Below are 17,634 nucleotides of genomic sequence, written 5' to 3'. Positions count from 1 at the left end.
TTGATTTCAGGTGAGTGCATTAGGCTCCATTGTCCAATTGTTTAAAGTATTTAAAATTGCTGATGTAAAAAGTGAGCCTGTTTGTATTAATCTAACTATTCTGATATAATCAATGTTTATTAATTTATGAAGGGGAATATTTAGGTAAGATTGAGGATTTCATCCACAAATCTTGTAAAGTTGTGCATAAGCTGCATTGAACATAATTGGCATGAAAGATGTGTCGATTTTTACATTTAAGATCATCTGAGCATGAAGTGGATGTTACATGGATCTCCACAACTTTGGAAAAACCCATACTGTCTGTAGGTAATAACAACGCTAGCTTATTGTATCCACCAATGAAAGTTCTATTTCAATAATAACAGTTGATACCGTATGTGGTTCTGAAAGGGTTAAATATGTCAGCTTCAAACCCACGTCAGTGTTTTTTCCAAAATCTAACCCATAACAGAGTAAGTCTATTGTGATAAGCCTATGGCCAGCAACCGTTGTTGTGCCTTGCGCCATGTTTATTTTTAGCTTGTTAAAACTAGAATCAGCCTTTTTCATCCAAGCTTGATGAAACCTGACCCCAATGTTTACCTTGGTCATGTGTGTCTAAAAACTTGATAAACCAGGTGAAATTTTGGCAAAAACGTTGTTGCCACTCTAGAAGCCACCTTCATGACCTAATCTTGACCATATGTAGGCCAAATTCAAATCTGGGTAACATGTGTCGAAAAACAGTTTACCACAGCAAATGTTAGAAAAACAATATAAACACTCTAGAAGTCACATTTAGTTCACATTTATATTTAAAATTGTATTAATTTGTATCATGGCAATATAATGGCTATGTGTGTGTGAGGGTAAAGTGGGTACACAAACTAGGTCACCAGGAAAAGTCTTTGACAATGGGTCACATCTTGTAACCAGGTGACAGCTTGTTTTATACATAAATTGTATTAAGAAGGAAAATACAACTTTAATTTTTGTCTTATCTGAGAATAATAACATCATATTGTTATCAATGCAAATGAATAATCAGCAAGCAGTTTCATCCAGTTAAAGACTAGACATTCAGTTTTTGGCCATTCTGCACAGCATGCGATGTTGTTTGGCACTTCATTTGTCAGGAGATATCAGCTTGTCTCATCTTATCCATTATTATGTCAATGTTCAGTCCCATCAGCTTAAGGGTTTCCTGTAATTCAAACAAAATACCAAACGAGCTTTGTAAAAATTGGGCTTCATGCATGTGCGTAAGGTGTCGTCTCAGATTAGCCTATGCAGTCGTCACAGGCTTTATGCATGTGCGTAAGGTGTCGTCTCAGATTTGCCTGTGCAGTCCTCACAGGCTTATCAGGGACAAAACTTTCTGCTTTTTTTGTATTTTTTGTTTTCACGAAAGTCTCTTCCTTTAAATCTCTAGTCTTTAAAAGTGTAAAATTCAGTTTAGGTAGAGAGTGTTGTAACTGATTAGCCTCTGCTGACTGCATTTAGCCCCGTTTTTCCTCAGCGAGGCTCATATTAACAGGTTTCATTTTTTTAGTTTCATCTTAGGGGAACATGTTATGTAAAAAAAAAATACAATAAGTGTGAATTCTGGTAAAAATGTGAAATAAATCCAAAAATATACCTTCGTTAAAATGTAACCCTCCTGCTCCAGGTTTTCTATGACATTGAAATGGTCGCAATCAGGAACAAGCAACATGGTGGAATGCAAGTTGTTTTGTATAAGGCTCTGAAATTAAGTATTGATCATTTACTTAAAAGCAAACATACACATAAGCAAGGTTAATTACTGAAAGTAACTATATGTTTAACAACCCTCAAATGTATTCCTTTTTCTTACTGAAATACTGAGGGGTTTTTTGGTATAAAATCCAAAAACCACATCTGGAAATATGATATCCATTTCTGTATTAAAAGGCTGGAAAAAACTGACTTTTTAATGCAGTCATTTAATGTACATAATGTCATGTAAATATTCGCTTAGTTTAATAAAATATTATGCTTCTGTTTTCAATTTTACATTTTGACTTTTTTTTTCATCATGAGAAGGTATATGGAATATGTCATGGCTGTGGTGTTCCGATGAATTGTACTGGACAAGTTAATCGTGTGAGATTGTATTCGATGTGCCCTGTGGGCTCTTGAAATATGACGTCATACAATTATCGGGTTAAATAAAACAAATTCAAACATCACAGTAATGTAATATTCCGTATGTATCAATCTTTATACCGTATTAAACTCAACGCTCTGTCTTTGAAACTCTGGTGGATCGTGTGCTGCGAAGGCGACAATTATTCTTCGACTGCTACTCAATTCTGCCAACGCTCGAAGATGGGAGTTAGGACTACTCAGAAGAGTCTCCTCTCTATGCAATAAAATTGCATGCCAGAAACATTGAAAAATGTGCTGCCCAAGAGATTGTTCATGATAAACAAATCCATTGAAAATAGTTATCATATTTCAATTTTTTAGGTAATTTGTGTAGTCATTTGTTTTCAGAATATCAGAGTTCTCAATATTTAAGTAAAATTGTGTTGAATTTTATTTTATCAATGGAGTTGTCACCACATGCTCTACAGTTCTGTGTTGTCTAAAATAATATTATATAGGTCAGAAAGAAATATGCAATATTAACCTTATTTGTTTCATGATGCAACATTTGGGCACACACCCACTGAAAATATTTTTGTTACATACATAGACACTTCATTAAAAAAAAGGCCATTACGGCTGTCTAAACTTTCGATTTTCGTGTTTTTAGACTGCCATAGAGTGGCGTCTCTTAATACATACTAAACAGTTTAAAATTATATAGTTTTGCTTGGTAAACCGTAGCGGCAATTTAGCGTGCACTAGGTTGCCACAATGTACGGGAACTTTTTATGAATGAAATAAAATTATGAACACATGCATACACACACGAACATAATAAGTACACTATGATTAATACAATTATTAAAACTCCACATATGACTAAAAGGAAATAATTAAGTATTTTGTTTCTTTCAGTTGTTTGCATTAAATATTATCTTGAAATAGTGATTTATGATTATATTTACTGACTTGTATATGCTATTTTTATTTTTATTCAGTTCATTTTAGATGTCGAAAGGATACCCTAAAATGTTCACTTTAGTGAATATAGTCGTTTATTATTTTTCTCTTACTCTTGTGATTATTTTTCTTATTTCTTCGTTTCTATGGAATATTCATCTTTTTGTTTCCATAATTTGTGTTTTCTTTTTTTCGTTGTTTGTATGTATGGATATCTTATCTCTTATAATAGAAAGCAACTGGACTTTAAAAAAAAAATAAAGATCAACCGGACAAGCACACACACATTATCATTTACAACACCCTTCACCATTTTAAATGATTAAATTATGTACTTTAAATGTAAAAGGGCTAAACAATAAAGATAAACGCATAAAAATCTTCAAATGGTTAGACGAAAAAAAAAAAGTATATGCCTAATACAGGAAAGTCACTTGACACATACTTTAGCACAAACCTTAAAAGATGAATGGGACGGAGAAATCTATCTCAGTGGACAACATACTAATAAACAAGGCATTGCCTTTCTGATAAAAAGTAACATAGGGATCACAGTTGATAACCTTAACGAAATAATAATTGGCAGACTATTAAGTATAGATATAAAAATACATGAAACACAAATAACATTAATCAACGTTTACGGTCCTAACATAGATGACTCCACATTTTACGAAACATTACAATCCATTATAATTAATAACCAAGATAAAAATATTATAATCGGTGGTGATTTCAATACTGTCCTGAACCCAGTATTAGATAAAAAGAATGGAAACCTTTATACTCATCCTAAAAATAGAAATATTTTAAATAACATAATTGAAAACTACAATATGATAGATATCTGGCGTACAGTACACCCAAACGAAAGCAAATTCACCTGGCACTCAAACACAAAACCAACAATATTTTGTAGACTAGACTATATTTTAATATCTGAATCTCTTTGCAACATTATTGACACATGTAACATAAAACCAGGATTTATGACTGATCACTCTCTAGTTGAACTTAAACTGCATAATATACAACCTGAAAGAGGCCCAGGATACTTTAAAATTAACAACAGCATCTTATTGGATACACAATATCAAACACAAATAAAACAGGAAATATTAAATACAGTTCAAAATAATAAAGTTGCAAACCCAAACACCTTATGGGAAGTAATTAAAGGAAATATACGTAACACAACAATTAGATACACATCATTTAAACAAAAAGAAACACACAAACTTGAAACTGAAACCATCAAAACCATTGAAACACTTGAAAAACAATTGCATCAAACAAACACAAATGATACCACCGACATTGAAAATGAAATAACATTTAAAAAACAAATATTAGATGGAATCTATCATACACGTCTCAATGGAATAATACTAAGAGCGCGTGCACAGCATGTTGAACACAATGAAAAAAATACAAAATACTTCGCAAACATTGAAAAACGTAGAAGTGAACAAAAAACTATACACAAATTAGTAGTCAATGGCAAAGATATAACAAACATGACTCAAATACTAGAAGAACAACGTTTATTTTTCGAAACCCTCTATAAACGAAAACATGTTGAAAATAACACCTTTTTTAAAAATACACATCATGCTTTAAACGAAGAGGAAAAACAACTGTGCGACGGATTGCTTAATGAATATGAATGTGGATTAGCCCTAAAAGATATGCAAAATAACAAAAGCCCAGGATCTGATGGCATCACAATCGAATTTTATAAAATATTCTGGAATGATATAAAAACACATCTAATTAATTCACTAAACTATTCATTTAACAACGAAAACTTAACTACGCTACAAAAACAAGGTATTATATCACTTATTCCAAAACCTGGAAAAAACTTAGAATCCTTATCAAACTGGCGCCCGATTAGTTTACTAAACAATGATTATAAAATTGCAACTAAAAGTATAGCAAACAGAATAAAAAAAGTATTACCAGCAATCATTTCAAGATCTCAATCTGGTTTCATAAAGGGACGTTACATTGGTGAAAACGTTCGTCTTATCCAAGAATGCATAAACTATTTCAACAATTCAAATAATCCTGGTCTAATATTCTTTGCAGACTTCGAAAAGGCATTCGATTCGCTTGATCATTCATTTATGTTCTCTTGCTTAGAAAATATGAACTTTGGTGAAAGTCTCATTCAATGGGTCAAACTATTCTATACCGATATTAACAGTTTAATCATTAACAATGGCTTCTCTTCAAACAGTTTTAACATCGAACGAGGGGTTCGACAAGGATGTCCACTCTCATCATCGCTATTTATTATCTGCATCGAGTATCTATCACATCACATCCAATCAAATAAACACATAAAAGGCATATCACTAGAACCTGACGAAGAAATCAAACAGTCCCTATTTGCTGACGATGCAACTTATTTTTTAAACGACAATTACGATTCTTTCCATAACCTAATAGAATCGCTAACCCTTTACGGAATGACATCGGGTCTGAAATTAAACAAAAGTAAATGTACTGTGCTACGAGCAGGAAAATTAAAACAAAGTAATGTCCTATATAAAAAAGAAATGAAATTTAATTGGACATCCGATGAAGCCACAACGTTAGGAATTACTTTCACAAATAATGAAAAAGATACAGTTCTTAAAAACATACTACCTAAATTACAGAATTTTAAAAACTGCTTAAAATCATGGCATCACCGTAAACTTACACTTATCGGAAAAAACACAGTATTGAAAACGTTTGCACTTCCTAAATTAATTTATGTATTAACAGTCCTCCCAAATCCACCAAATGATAATATTAACGATATAAAATCAGCAATATTTAATTTCATATGGGACGGTAAGCCTGATAAAATAAAACGAACTCAGTTAATTCAATCTGTAGAAAATGGAGGTATCCAATTAACGAACATTGACTCATTCTTGAATGCAATCAAATGCAGCTGGGTTAAAAGATACCTAGACAATGCCAATACAAGTAAATGGAAATTATTCTATCAGAAAATCCTAAAAAAATATGGTGACTCCTTACTCTTTGAATGTAACACCAGCAAATCTATCTTACATGAAATTGCAAACGAAAACATATTTCTGTCTGATGTTCTATCAGCATGGTGTGATGTCACGCATAACCTAGAAACCCAAACAAGCAGTAAAACTATTCTATGGAACAATAAGACATAACTTCAATTAATAAGACGTTTTTCTATAAAGATTGGTTTTGAACGAAGCATTAATATGTCGACCAACTATATGACTACAGAATTAAGGATTTCTACTCTTTTAATGATATATGCTACATATACGGAATACCTTCAAATAATTTTCTGAAGTACTACACATTAATCAAAAGCATACCCATACATATTAAATCTGAAATCAATACAAATAATACACCATGTACTCAAACAACATTCGTAGAAAATATACTTGGAAGAAAAAACAAAACAAATAAAATATTTTACACACTACAAATTAAAAACCCTACAGAAAAACTCAAAAACCCAAAATAAATGGCAAGTCCTTTTCGGAGTACATGAACTTAATTGGAAACACATATTTACCATGCCATATAAAGCAACTATTGAAAGCACTCTGAGAAATTTTCAATATAAATACATACATAGAATTATAGCTACAAATAAATACCTCTTTAAATGCAAATTATCTAACTCAAATCTGTGTGACTTCTGCAGTGAAAACATCGAAACTATAGAACACCTGTTTTGGGAGTGCAAACACATCCAGCCTATTTGGAATCATTTAACATCTTTTCTTGAACAACAGCAACTAAACGTTAAATTATCTTTCTTAAATGTAAGTTTCGGAATTTACTCATTGAAATCAAAAGATTGTAATAATATTGTGAATTTTATTCTTATAATGATGAAATTGTTCATCTTTAACATGAAGTTCAAAAAACAAGTACCAAATTTTAATTGTTTTATCCATAGTCTTAAACTTAAAGTCCAGATTGAGAAAGAAATAGCCCTCAGTAATGACACATTACAAAACTTTGAACAAAAATGGAATCGGATTAAATTCTCATGATGCTTGTCCTCTTATATACATTTCACTCTAATGTAAGTTATCTTTCTAAAATATTTTTGTATGTTTTTTTTTTCAATCTTATAAGATAATTTTGAATATACAACGAAACACACAAGTCCAGTATGCTTTCTTCCGACTTTATACAACTCATCATTTTTCATAACAATTCTTCTATTATTTTTTTCTTTTCTCTTTAAAAAAAAAATACATATTAACATATCTTGTATAACATGTCTGAACTTTATTGCTTTGTACAATCACTATGTTGTTTATATTCATGTATACATTGTATGTATTATATTGAATTAAAAAAAACAAAAAACATTTGGGCATTGAATTATCTGCCTGTTCTTTAAAATGACAGAAAAAAGTATCAACACAATTTGTGTCCTTTAACTCTGAGAAAATTTAACATGAATCCCCAATTTGTGAATGAATCTACAACCCAATAGTTTTTTTTTTACTGAATTTTGATATAGCAAAAATCTTAATAGGAAAACATTTGTTTCAATTTAGTTTGGACTCACTTGGTCATCTTTAAAGGTCCATTCACATAGGTGGATAGTAGAGGCATCAGATCATATATTCCACTGACTAACACAGCACCTTGACATAGAAATGTTAATTACACAATGTTAGCATTTTAAATCTTTGTTTATTTTTAAAGTAAGAAAATGTAGTTTTTTTCAATTGATATGTTATCTGCCTCACTTCCACACAATTCATTTTTGTACATGTGTTATATCTTACATTGTAAATCAATGACAGTGCTGGCATTAAAACTTGTTTGCTTGTGGAAAAATTTGGTCATAAATAAATATGCATACACAATTAAAAAAATATTTATATACTTAAGCATTCACTAGTATTCATTATTCACAATTGTACTCAAGTTAAAATGGTATTGGGTTTGTACTTAAGTAAAAATGGTATTGGGTGGACTACCTTTGACTTTCATATTTAACAATCAGGCAAACTTTCAACAGAAATTAACTTTTATCATAATAATACAGCATGACATGTATTCATAATTGTGTGTTTCCCAACGTAAGTACACACCTTTTCATATTATTTGAATGACAACATTTCCAACAGAGGTTTTATAAAGATCGCTTTTCAATGGGGTTAAACAATGTAATTACAGTGTGACTTCTTATGGTACGTTTCTATCATTCATTACAGAATGTGTCCCATTATGTTTATTAAAAAAAAAAAAACACTGACTTGTGCTAAAATATTGAAAGTCTACATTTGTTGAGACTGGCAGAGCTGTACTCAAAATAGGATATTACCTTTAAAATGACTGTGCCTTTAAGTGTACTCTACCTTAACTGTGACATTACTTTTATTGTTATTGTATCTGCAATCTGTTATCCCTTTAATTGGACTATTCCTTTAATGTGACCGTACCGTTATTATGACATGTGATTGTACCTTTAATGAGGCCGGGACTGACCATGGTTTCCTCCATCCAGTTGATGGTCAGCATCATGGCCGCCAGATGACCGCCCGCTGAGTGACCACACAGGTAAACACCACTGGGGATAGGAAAATGTATGGTAGTAGGATTTCTTTAACCTTTTTCCAATGAGATACATATTTTCGCGCATTTAGAAAAGTTAAATGTAATAAAAGGCCTTTCTTACTAGATCCAAGTTGTAAAGGTTTCAGTTCCAAACCTTAGATACTGATAAGCAGCGAACAGCATAAAACCTGCACAGACTGCGGTTACTTGCAGGCTATTCTGGTTTAATTCTGATTGAAAATATCCATTTTCACTTTGCTTCTGAGTGGGAGAGGGTTAAAATAGTTGAGTCAATGCTTGTAACATTGAGCTATAAAATATATTTTATACTTTCGACCAAATTAACTTTTAAGGATATAACTGAAATATTTCTACATGTGCATTACGAAGTATTGAATATAGTCTATAGCTGTAAGCATACCCTACATCGATTTTTGCTTTCTTGCCAAGGACAAAACAAATGCATGCAAAAACAAGAAATATATATATTTGTGAATTTATCAAGAAATGCTTAAAAAAGATGACCTTGAGCCTCGGTAAATGATTCAAGCTTTTGTATATTAATATGCTTAAACTCATTTTCTGCCTCCACGTTGAAAAGTATTAAAAGAAAATCACTTGATAACACAAATCATACCAAATGCCTGTTAAGCTCATTGTCAAGAACGTATGTAATAATTTGACAAGTTGTACCATGGCAATGTTTAACATTGACCTGCTAGACCTGCGCCTAACAGGCACAGGACTAGTGCATGACATATTTTCTCCATATTGTGAATGTTTGTGGATAGTGATTTTAAAATGTCATGATGAATGATGAAGGTCTAGACTAGTTATATGATGCTAATATTTGAACTTTGACAATTAAGTGTGCCCTTAGGCTTAGAACTAAGCAGACCGATTTTACTTGCAACACCTCATGTCAACATGGTGAACATTTGTGGTCACTTATTTAAGCAGTGCAAGATAGACCTTGCTGCCTTGACCTTTGAGGTAGGGAGAAAGGTGTTCCACCCAATCTCCTCATAGTAGACAATTGTGCCAGTGTTGTAAAATTGCATAATGACTTACAAAATTACAATCCACACAAGCTGTTTTTTCCCCGAATTTGACTTTTGACCTTAAAGTGTGACCTTGACCTTTGAGATAGGAAGACCATTGTTACACTCAGCATGACATCTCCTAATGTTGGGTATTAAAGATAATTAATGTTTGAAATTACATGATGAATGACAAAGGTAGATACAGGACAAGCCAAATTTACCCTTTAACTTCTAAGTTGTACCTTTGCGATAAAGAGATGATATTTACCAGCAACAAACAGACTGGTATACATTTGTGTTAAATCAGTTTTAATTTGCATAATAAATGACAAAATAACAGTCGAGACAAGCTCGCATGGACTTCTAAATGTTTACACTCACATACAGTTGACCATTGTGACTGCTTTATGAAGCTTTCCCTAAGAAGGCAAGAAAATATAAACAGAATTACGAAATTATTATCCAACCTCGATCCTCGCCTTTTGCCAAGTTGAGAACGTACTGATGGCCTTCTTCACCTGGCTGATGATTTCGGTCATGCCAACTGCATCAAAGCAGACAATCATCTTGAAATTTTAAAACCTTAGAGCAAATATCTTGAACTGTTAAAACCTTAAAGCAATCATCTAGAAATGTAAAACCTGAACAACCATCTTGAAATGTTTAAGCCATATCACCCAACTTAAAGTTTTAAAGCTTTATCAACCATTAACATACTTTAAAGCCGTACTTCAATTATTAAGGCCTTAGAAAACATATTAAAAAGTTAAAGCCTAAACAACCATTCTGAAATAATAATCAAAAAAAAAAATGAAGCCTTACAAAAACCATATTTGCATGATAAAGCATTAAAGCAACCATCTTGAAATGTTAAAGCATAAAAGCGACAAACTTTAAATGTTCTTGTGGCAACCAAGTTTAATAGCAACCATCTTGATATGTCAAAGATGCATGGCCAAGATCTTGAAGTGTTAAATCCTTTAGGCAACCATCTTTAAATGTAAAATCCTTAAAGCAACCATCTTGATATGTTAAATACTAAAAAACAACCATCTTGAGAAAATATATTAAATGTAAACATCTTACAGGGACTAAATCACATTATTGTCATTTAATTTTCTTCTTCTTTTCAATAATAGAGAATAGGAAATGTAATAAAAATATCTAAATTAACATACTGGTATAGCAAAGATCTTTGAGTGATTATAAATTTTATTTTCATTCCAAAGATTAAGGCATCATCTTCAGATGTCAAACATTGCACCAATCATATTTCAATGATTCTCTCTAAGAAACAGACTTGGAAGTGTCTAGGTGAGCAATCGCTTTCATTTAGTTTCATCCAAAGCTGTGGCCTAGTAAGTGGTACAAGCTTAAAGTTGATGACACGTGACCAAACACATGACACAAGATGCCCGCAAAAAGACTTGTTACATCAGTACATTGTTCTCATGTAAGCTTAAAAGTATTAAGAAGTTTGTGAATGTTTTATAGAACAATGCCATTAATAAGCTGAATTCTGTTTGGTACTGACCTTGTGGTGCAAGGTTGTAACCATTGCAACCACCATGGCTCCCGCTTTACAGAACGTTGAGGCCCATAAAACTGGAGATGTTCTCTTCTGCAAGAAATACAACAATTGCCAAAGTAAATAGCTCCTTAAAAAATATCTAAATTTACATGGTGCATTTCAAGTGAAGAATTTGATTCAAATTTGAATTTTGCATATAAGGCACTGTTACATTACAGGTACTGTCATATTTAAGGCAACTTTCACATTAAAGGTACTGTCATGTTAAAGGCAATGGTCACATTAAAGATACTGTAACAATAAAGGTACTTCAGCAGTAAGTAAACTCAAATGAAATCTTTTTGAATAAATGAGAAGTGATAGAGTGCTGAACATATCAGGGAATTATGTAGTAGATCAGGTTATTTAACTGGAAACAAAGAATACATATACATAAAAAAGAGACATAGGGTCAAGGTCGCTAAAATGAATCATTAAGAAACTGTTCTCGTCAGTGGTTTTTGTGATGTTGTCTATAATAATTCAAAACTCAGCCAAGACATAATTACAACAAAATGGTCTGACCATTAAGTTTCATGATGAATGGACAAACAAAGAATCTAGTGTTCACAATGTTGTATTACAGACATATAAGGAAACTGAAATGCCTTGATGAGGAAACACCGTTTTGAGAATATATTTGCTTTATACATATATTTGCTTGTGACAAATGGTAATACCCACGCTATCCTTTTTGACCCCAGGAACATGATTTGAACAAACTTGATAAGACCATCAATGTTAAGTGTCATGCAAATACCCAACATCGTTATATATATCATACTTTTGTAGAAAACCATCATGCGATACTTCATTTCAAATACCAAACATTTTAACTTTGCGGATTTGGAGGCAAAGATTTTGTATGTTTCCACTATATATACATGTATAAGAGAAATAGGTAACCTACAGACAGGAGCCAATTAGACCCCTGGGGCATTATTTTAACAAGGGCTGTTTGTAAAACATGCATGCCCCCCCATATGGGCTCTCAGTTGTAGTGACAGCCATTTTGTAAATATGTTTTTTGTCACTGTGACCTTGACCTTTGACCTAGTGACCTGAAAATCAATAGGGGTCATCTGCCAATCATGATCAATGTACCTATCAAGTTTCATGATCCTAGGCATAAGCGTTCTTGAGTTATCATCCGGAAACCATTTTACTATTTCGGGTCACCGTGACCTTGACCTTTGACCTTGTGACCTCAAAATCAATAGGGGTCATCTGCCAGTAATGATCAAACTACCTATCAAGTTTCATGATCCTAGGCATAAGCGTTCTTGAGTTATCATCCGGAAACCATTTTACTATTTCGGGTCACCATGACCTTGACCTTTGACCTAGTGACCTGAAAATCAATAGGGGTCATCTGTGAGTCATGATCAATCTTCCTATCAAGTTTCATGATTCTAGGCATAAGCGTTCTTGAGTTATCATCCGGAAACCATTTTACTATTTCGGGTCACCCTGACCTTGACCTTTGACCTAGTGACCTGAAAATCAACAGGGGTCATCTGCGAGTCATGGTCAATCTACCTATCAAGTTTCATGATCCTAGGCATAAGCGTTCTTGAGTTATCATCCGGAAACCATTTTACTATTTCGGGTCACCATGACCTTGACCTTTGGCCTAGTGACCTGAAATTCAATAGGGGTCATCTGCGAATCATGATCAATCTACCTATGAAGTTTCATGATCCGAGGCATAAGCGTTCTTGAGTTATCATCCGGAAACCATTTTACTATTTCGGGTCACCGTGACCTTGACCTTTGACCTAGTGACCTCAAAATCAATAGGGGTCATCTGCGAGTCATGATCAATGTACCTATCAAGTTTCATGATCCTAGGCATAAGCGTTCTTGAGTTATCATCCGGAAACCATTTCACTATTTCGGGTCACTGTGATCTTGACCTTTGACCTATAGTGACCTGAAAATCAATAGGGGTCATCTGCGAGTCATGATCAATCTACCTATCAAGTTTCATGATCCTAGGCATAAGCATTCTTGAATTATCATCCGGAAACCATTTAACTATTTCGGGTCACAGTGACCTTGACCTTTGACCTAGTGACCTGAAAATCAATAGGGGTAATCTGCGAGTCATGATCAATGTACCTATGAATTTTCATGATCCTCGGCCTAAGCGTTCTTGAGTAATCATCCGGAAACCACCTGGTGGACGGACCGACCGACCGACAGACATGTGCAAAGCAATATACCCCCTCTTCTTTGAAGGGGGGCATAATAAACGCAATAGAGGACTACCATATACCATGCTATATGCCATATATTACAAATCTGGGCATTCTCATTTTAGATATATGATTTTTTATGAAGTTATTTTGTTTTATAAGTGTATAATGAATTATGTGACCCCTGGGGTGTGGGGATTTTCAATCCCAGAGGCATAATTTGAACAAACTTAATAGAGGACCACTAAGCCATGTTACATATCAAATATATAGATATGAATATAAAACTCCTGATCCTTGTGGTTTCAGAAGTTTGTTACATTTTAATTCATTTCTTATATCTATTATTTTTAGCTCATCTATTTTTTGGAAAAAAAAAAGAGCTATTGTCATCACCTTGGCGTCGGCGTCCGGTTAAGTTTTGCGTTTAGGTCCACTATTCTCAGAAAGTATTGCTATTGCATTAAAACTTGGTACACTTACTTACTATCATGAGGGGACTGGGCAGGCAAAGTTAGATAACTCTGGCGTGCATTTTGACAGAATTATGTGCCCTTTTTATACTTAGAAAATTGAAAATTTTGGTTTAGTTTTGTGTTTAGGTCCATTTTATTCCTTAAGTATCAAAGCTATTGCTTTCATACTTGCAACACTTACTAACTATCATAAGGGGACTGTACAGGCAAAGTTATGTAACTCTGACTGGCATTTTGACAGAATTATGTGCCCTTTTTATACGCAGAAAATTGAAAATTTGGTTAAGTTTTGTGTTTAGGTCCACTTTATTCCTACAGTATCAAGCTATTGCTTTCATACTTGCAACACTTATTGACTATCATAAGGGGACTGTGCAGGCAAAGTTATGTAACTCTGACTGGCATTTGGACGGAATTATGGGCCCTTTATACTTAGAAAATTGAAAATTTGGTTAAGTTTTGTGTTTTGGTCCACTTTACCCCTAAAGTATCATAGATATTGCTTTCATACTTGGAACACTTGCAAACTATCATAAGGGTACAATAAAGGACAAGTTGCATAACTCTGGTTGTCATTTTTACAGAATTATTGCCCTTTTTTGACTTATGGCCCTTTTTTGACTTAGTTACTTTGAATATATGGTAAATTTTGTGTTTCGATCCACTTTACTTCTAAAATATCAAGGCTATTGCTTTCAAACTTCAAATACTTTCATGCTATCATGAGGTTACTGTACCTGGCAAGTTGAATTTTACCTTGACCTTTGAATGACCTTGACTCTCAAGGTCAATTATTAAATTTGCTAAAATTGCCATAACTTCTTAACTTATGATTAGATTTGATTGATACTTTGACAAAACTACTCTTACCTGACATACCACAATAGACTCCACCCAAACCATCCCCCATGCCCTCCCCCACCTCCCCCTTTTTGTTTTTTTGTTTTTAAGATCATCTCACAAATGACCACCACACCCTCACACACTAACCCCCCCCCCAAAACCCCACCCCCCAAAAAAATTTTTTACTTCTTTATTTATGATTAGATTTGATTGATACTTTGACAAAACTACTCTTACCTGACATACACAATAGACTCCACCCAAACCATCACCTGTGCCCCCCCCCCCCATTTTTTTTTTTTTTAAATCATCTCACAAATGACCACAACCCTCACACATATCCCCCCCACCCCCCCACTCCCACCCCCCAATTTTTTTTTTTTGAAACGATTAAAAAACACAAATATTATTTTTTATTTTTGAAATACCGTCCAACCATCGCACCCAAGAATCCCTCCCCCCCACCCCCCCCCCCCCCCCCACCCCCAATTTTTTTTTTTTTTTTGCATTTTTTTTTCCGCATTTTTGGAAGATAATGTAATAAATGTCCACACCCCCCACACTATAAACCCTCTTCACTCCACCCTCCCTCCTTTGTGATTGAAATTGAGAGTCCCTTCAACTTTAAAAGAAAATAGACGAGCGGTCTGCACCCGCAAGGCGGTGCTCTTGTCTATATATAAATTAAAGCTCTTATATGCAATGAATTAAGAAAACTTAATATTACACCTATGAAATAGGGTAACCTTTGCATCATTTCAGTGAAGTTTTCTTAAATCTGTCAAGGGGTTTAGGAAGACTTAGAATTGACTTGTTTGAAGAAAAAGTTATTTCAGGTAGACATTTGCATGCACATTACACACAGATGGACAACATACATCATAGTACCCTAAAAGTTCACCTTGAGCCCAGGTTAGGTTTAAAACATATATTTCAGTAATTACATTGATATTCATATAGAATTGTATGAATTTTATTATATTTTAAATACAAGGTAAGCAAATTGTCAAAATTAACTAGTAATAATTTAACATGCTGCACCATGAAACATGCTTGACATTTGACCTTACGTGTGAATTTGACGTTTGCCAAGGACCACAGGAATTGGATGTGACACATCTGTGTGTGTGAAATTTTTTTTAATTAATAATGACATTACAGTCCAGATTTACTGTATCAGCCCAAGTCGTACATCTGACCTTTAAGTGTGACCGTGACCTTTCAGCTTGGCTGTACAGGCAACACTATCTGCACAATATGAACACTTGACTTTTTTTAATTTCATAATGAATAATAAGTTGCTATCTGGACAATTTGTATAATGCTTAAATTTGATATTTGACCTCTAAGTGTGACCTTTACTTTGGAGCTAGGAATATGTTAACCATTTGTGGTAAATTATTCTTATACATTGCAAGATAAATGATGAAGTTGCAGTCTGGACAAAGTGTTTAATGGCAATTTTACCCTTTGACCTTTAAGTGGTTTCTGGACCTTTAAGGTGACATTTGTTATACATGACACAATGTTTCCACATGGTGAACATTTATTAATTATTTAAAAAATTGCATGATAAATGAAAGTAACAGTCTGGACAAGATGTTTCATGGCAAAATTCAAATATGACCCTAAAGAGTGACACTTACCTTTTAGTAAGTAGGCTCTACAATTACCATATTCTTATTTTTGTTATAATTTTATTTCAGTGTAACTTCTCATTTAAGAATGATTGAACTTGAACTTTTTTATATAACTTACGACAAGTCGGTCCAGTAACCTCCATGGATGTATACAAAAATGGGTGCTTCTGTAACAAAATAACACAGTGATAACAGCTACTAATAGAATCTATAAACAAGTTATAACATACACGCCTTGCTTCTGTTTTATCAAGCGACTAACATAATGTCCAAATTATGATCAAGTAGTAATTTTGTAGAAAATAGACAATTAATATAAGCATGTTCCAACAATAACAGACATGTAAAAGGAGAATTAGAAAAAAAAAACGCTGTGCTGTAATTGATATGGTGTCCGCCTAGCGACCGAGAGGTCACGGATTCAATCCCCACCGTAGGAATGTTCTTAAGATCTCTCCCAAAGACGCCAAGTACTAGTTCTAGGCCCAGGAAATGGACTCGAGAGCGTTTATATAAGCCTTAGGCTTTTCATGCAATCAAGCTAAAATAAATATGTTTAAACTAATTAGCAAATATCTTTAATTAAATGATCACTGATATCTTGTATAAAATAATGCTTATTTGCAAATTAATATAGTATAAATAAGAACTGTGTAGTTAAATATAATGCTCATTACTTGCTCTAGTTAATATAGTTTTAAATAAAATAAATGTTGCCTTTTTCTTTGCAATCAAAATAAAAAATAAATTAGTTTTGAAATGAGAATTGTTTACCAAAATATGTCACACAAATAAAGAAACATTGTTACCAATACTTTAAAAGCTTTGTACAAATTAATTGTAGCATAAACATTGGTTATGATCAATAATTTGAATATACAATTAGTTTTCACACAATAGATATGCAAACAGAGTGAAGCTTTGTCCATAATAACAATTTTACTACACAGTACCTCCGGGGAGTGTTTTGGCTCCAAAGATATCCAGTTTTTCCTTGTCAGATATTCCATAAGAGATGCCTATTCATGATCTGGACTTACCTTTTAGATGCCTCACTACCTAGACCAGAAAAAAAGTAAAAAAGAGGGCCAAGATGGCCCTAGTTCGCTCACCTGAGAGGGTCAATTCATTCCACTTTACCAAACATCAACTTGACCTAGTATGTCCAGACAAACCCCTGGTCAAGTTTCATCATAATGAACAAAACTCTGGCATATGGAGTGATTTTGT

At 33.4% G+C, this 17,634-nt stretch overlaps 1 protein-coding gene across 1 annotated transcript in view; it reads right to left on the bottom strand.

The window, feature by feature from the left end:
• Window positions 1-779: 779 nt before the first annotated feature.
• Window positions 780-17,634, bottom strand: part of LOC127831297 (kynurenine formamidase-like) — a 17,431-nt gene continuing 576 nt past the window's right edge. Inside the window, exons 2-9 of the mRNA XM_052356269.1 lie at window positions 17,358-17,423; window positions 16,523-16,571; window positions 10,145-10,156; window positions 8,544-8,647; window positions 7,637-7,715; window positions 2,230-2,365; window positions 1,622-1,726; window positions 780-1,186 (exon numbers count right to left, since the gene is read on the bottom strand). Of these exons, the coding sequence (XP_052212229.1) occupies window positions 1,115-1,186; window positions 1,622-1,726; window positions 2,230-2,365; window positions 7,637-7,715; window positions 8,544-8,647; window positions 10,145-10,156; window positions 16,523-16,571; window positions 17,358-17,423 (623 nt within the window). The 3' untranslated portion in view covers window positions 780-1,114. The remainder of the gene's footprint in view (window positions 1,187-1,621; window positions 1,727-2,229; window positions 2,366-7,636; window positions 7,716-8,543; window positions 8,648-10,144; window positions 10,157-16,522; window positions 16,572-17,357; window positions 17,424-17,634) is intronic.

The sequence above is a fragment of the Dreissena polymorpha genome, chromosome 5 (assembly GCF_020536995.1).
Source record: "Dreissena polymorpha isolate Duluth1 chromosome 5, UMN_Dpol_1.0, whole genome shotgun sequence".
NCBI lineage: Eukaryota > Metazoa > Mollusca > Bivalvia > Myida > Dreissenidae > Dreissena > Dreissena polymorpha.
The sequence above is the reverse complement of the archived record's forward strand: the minus strand, read 5'-3'. Positions and strand labels throughout refer to the sequence as shown.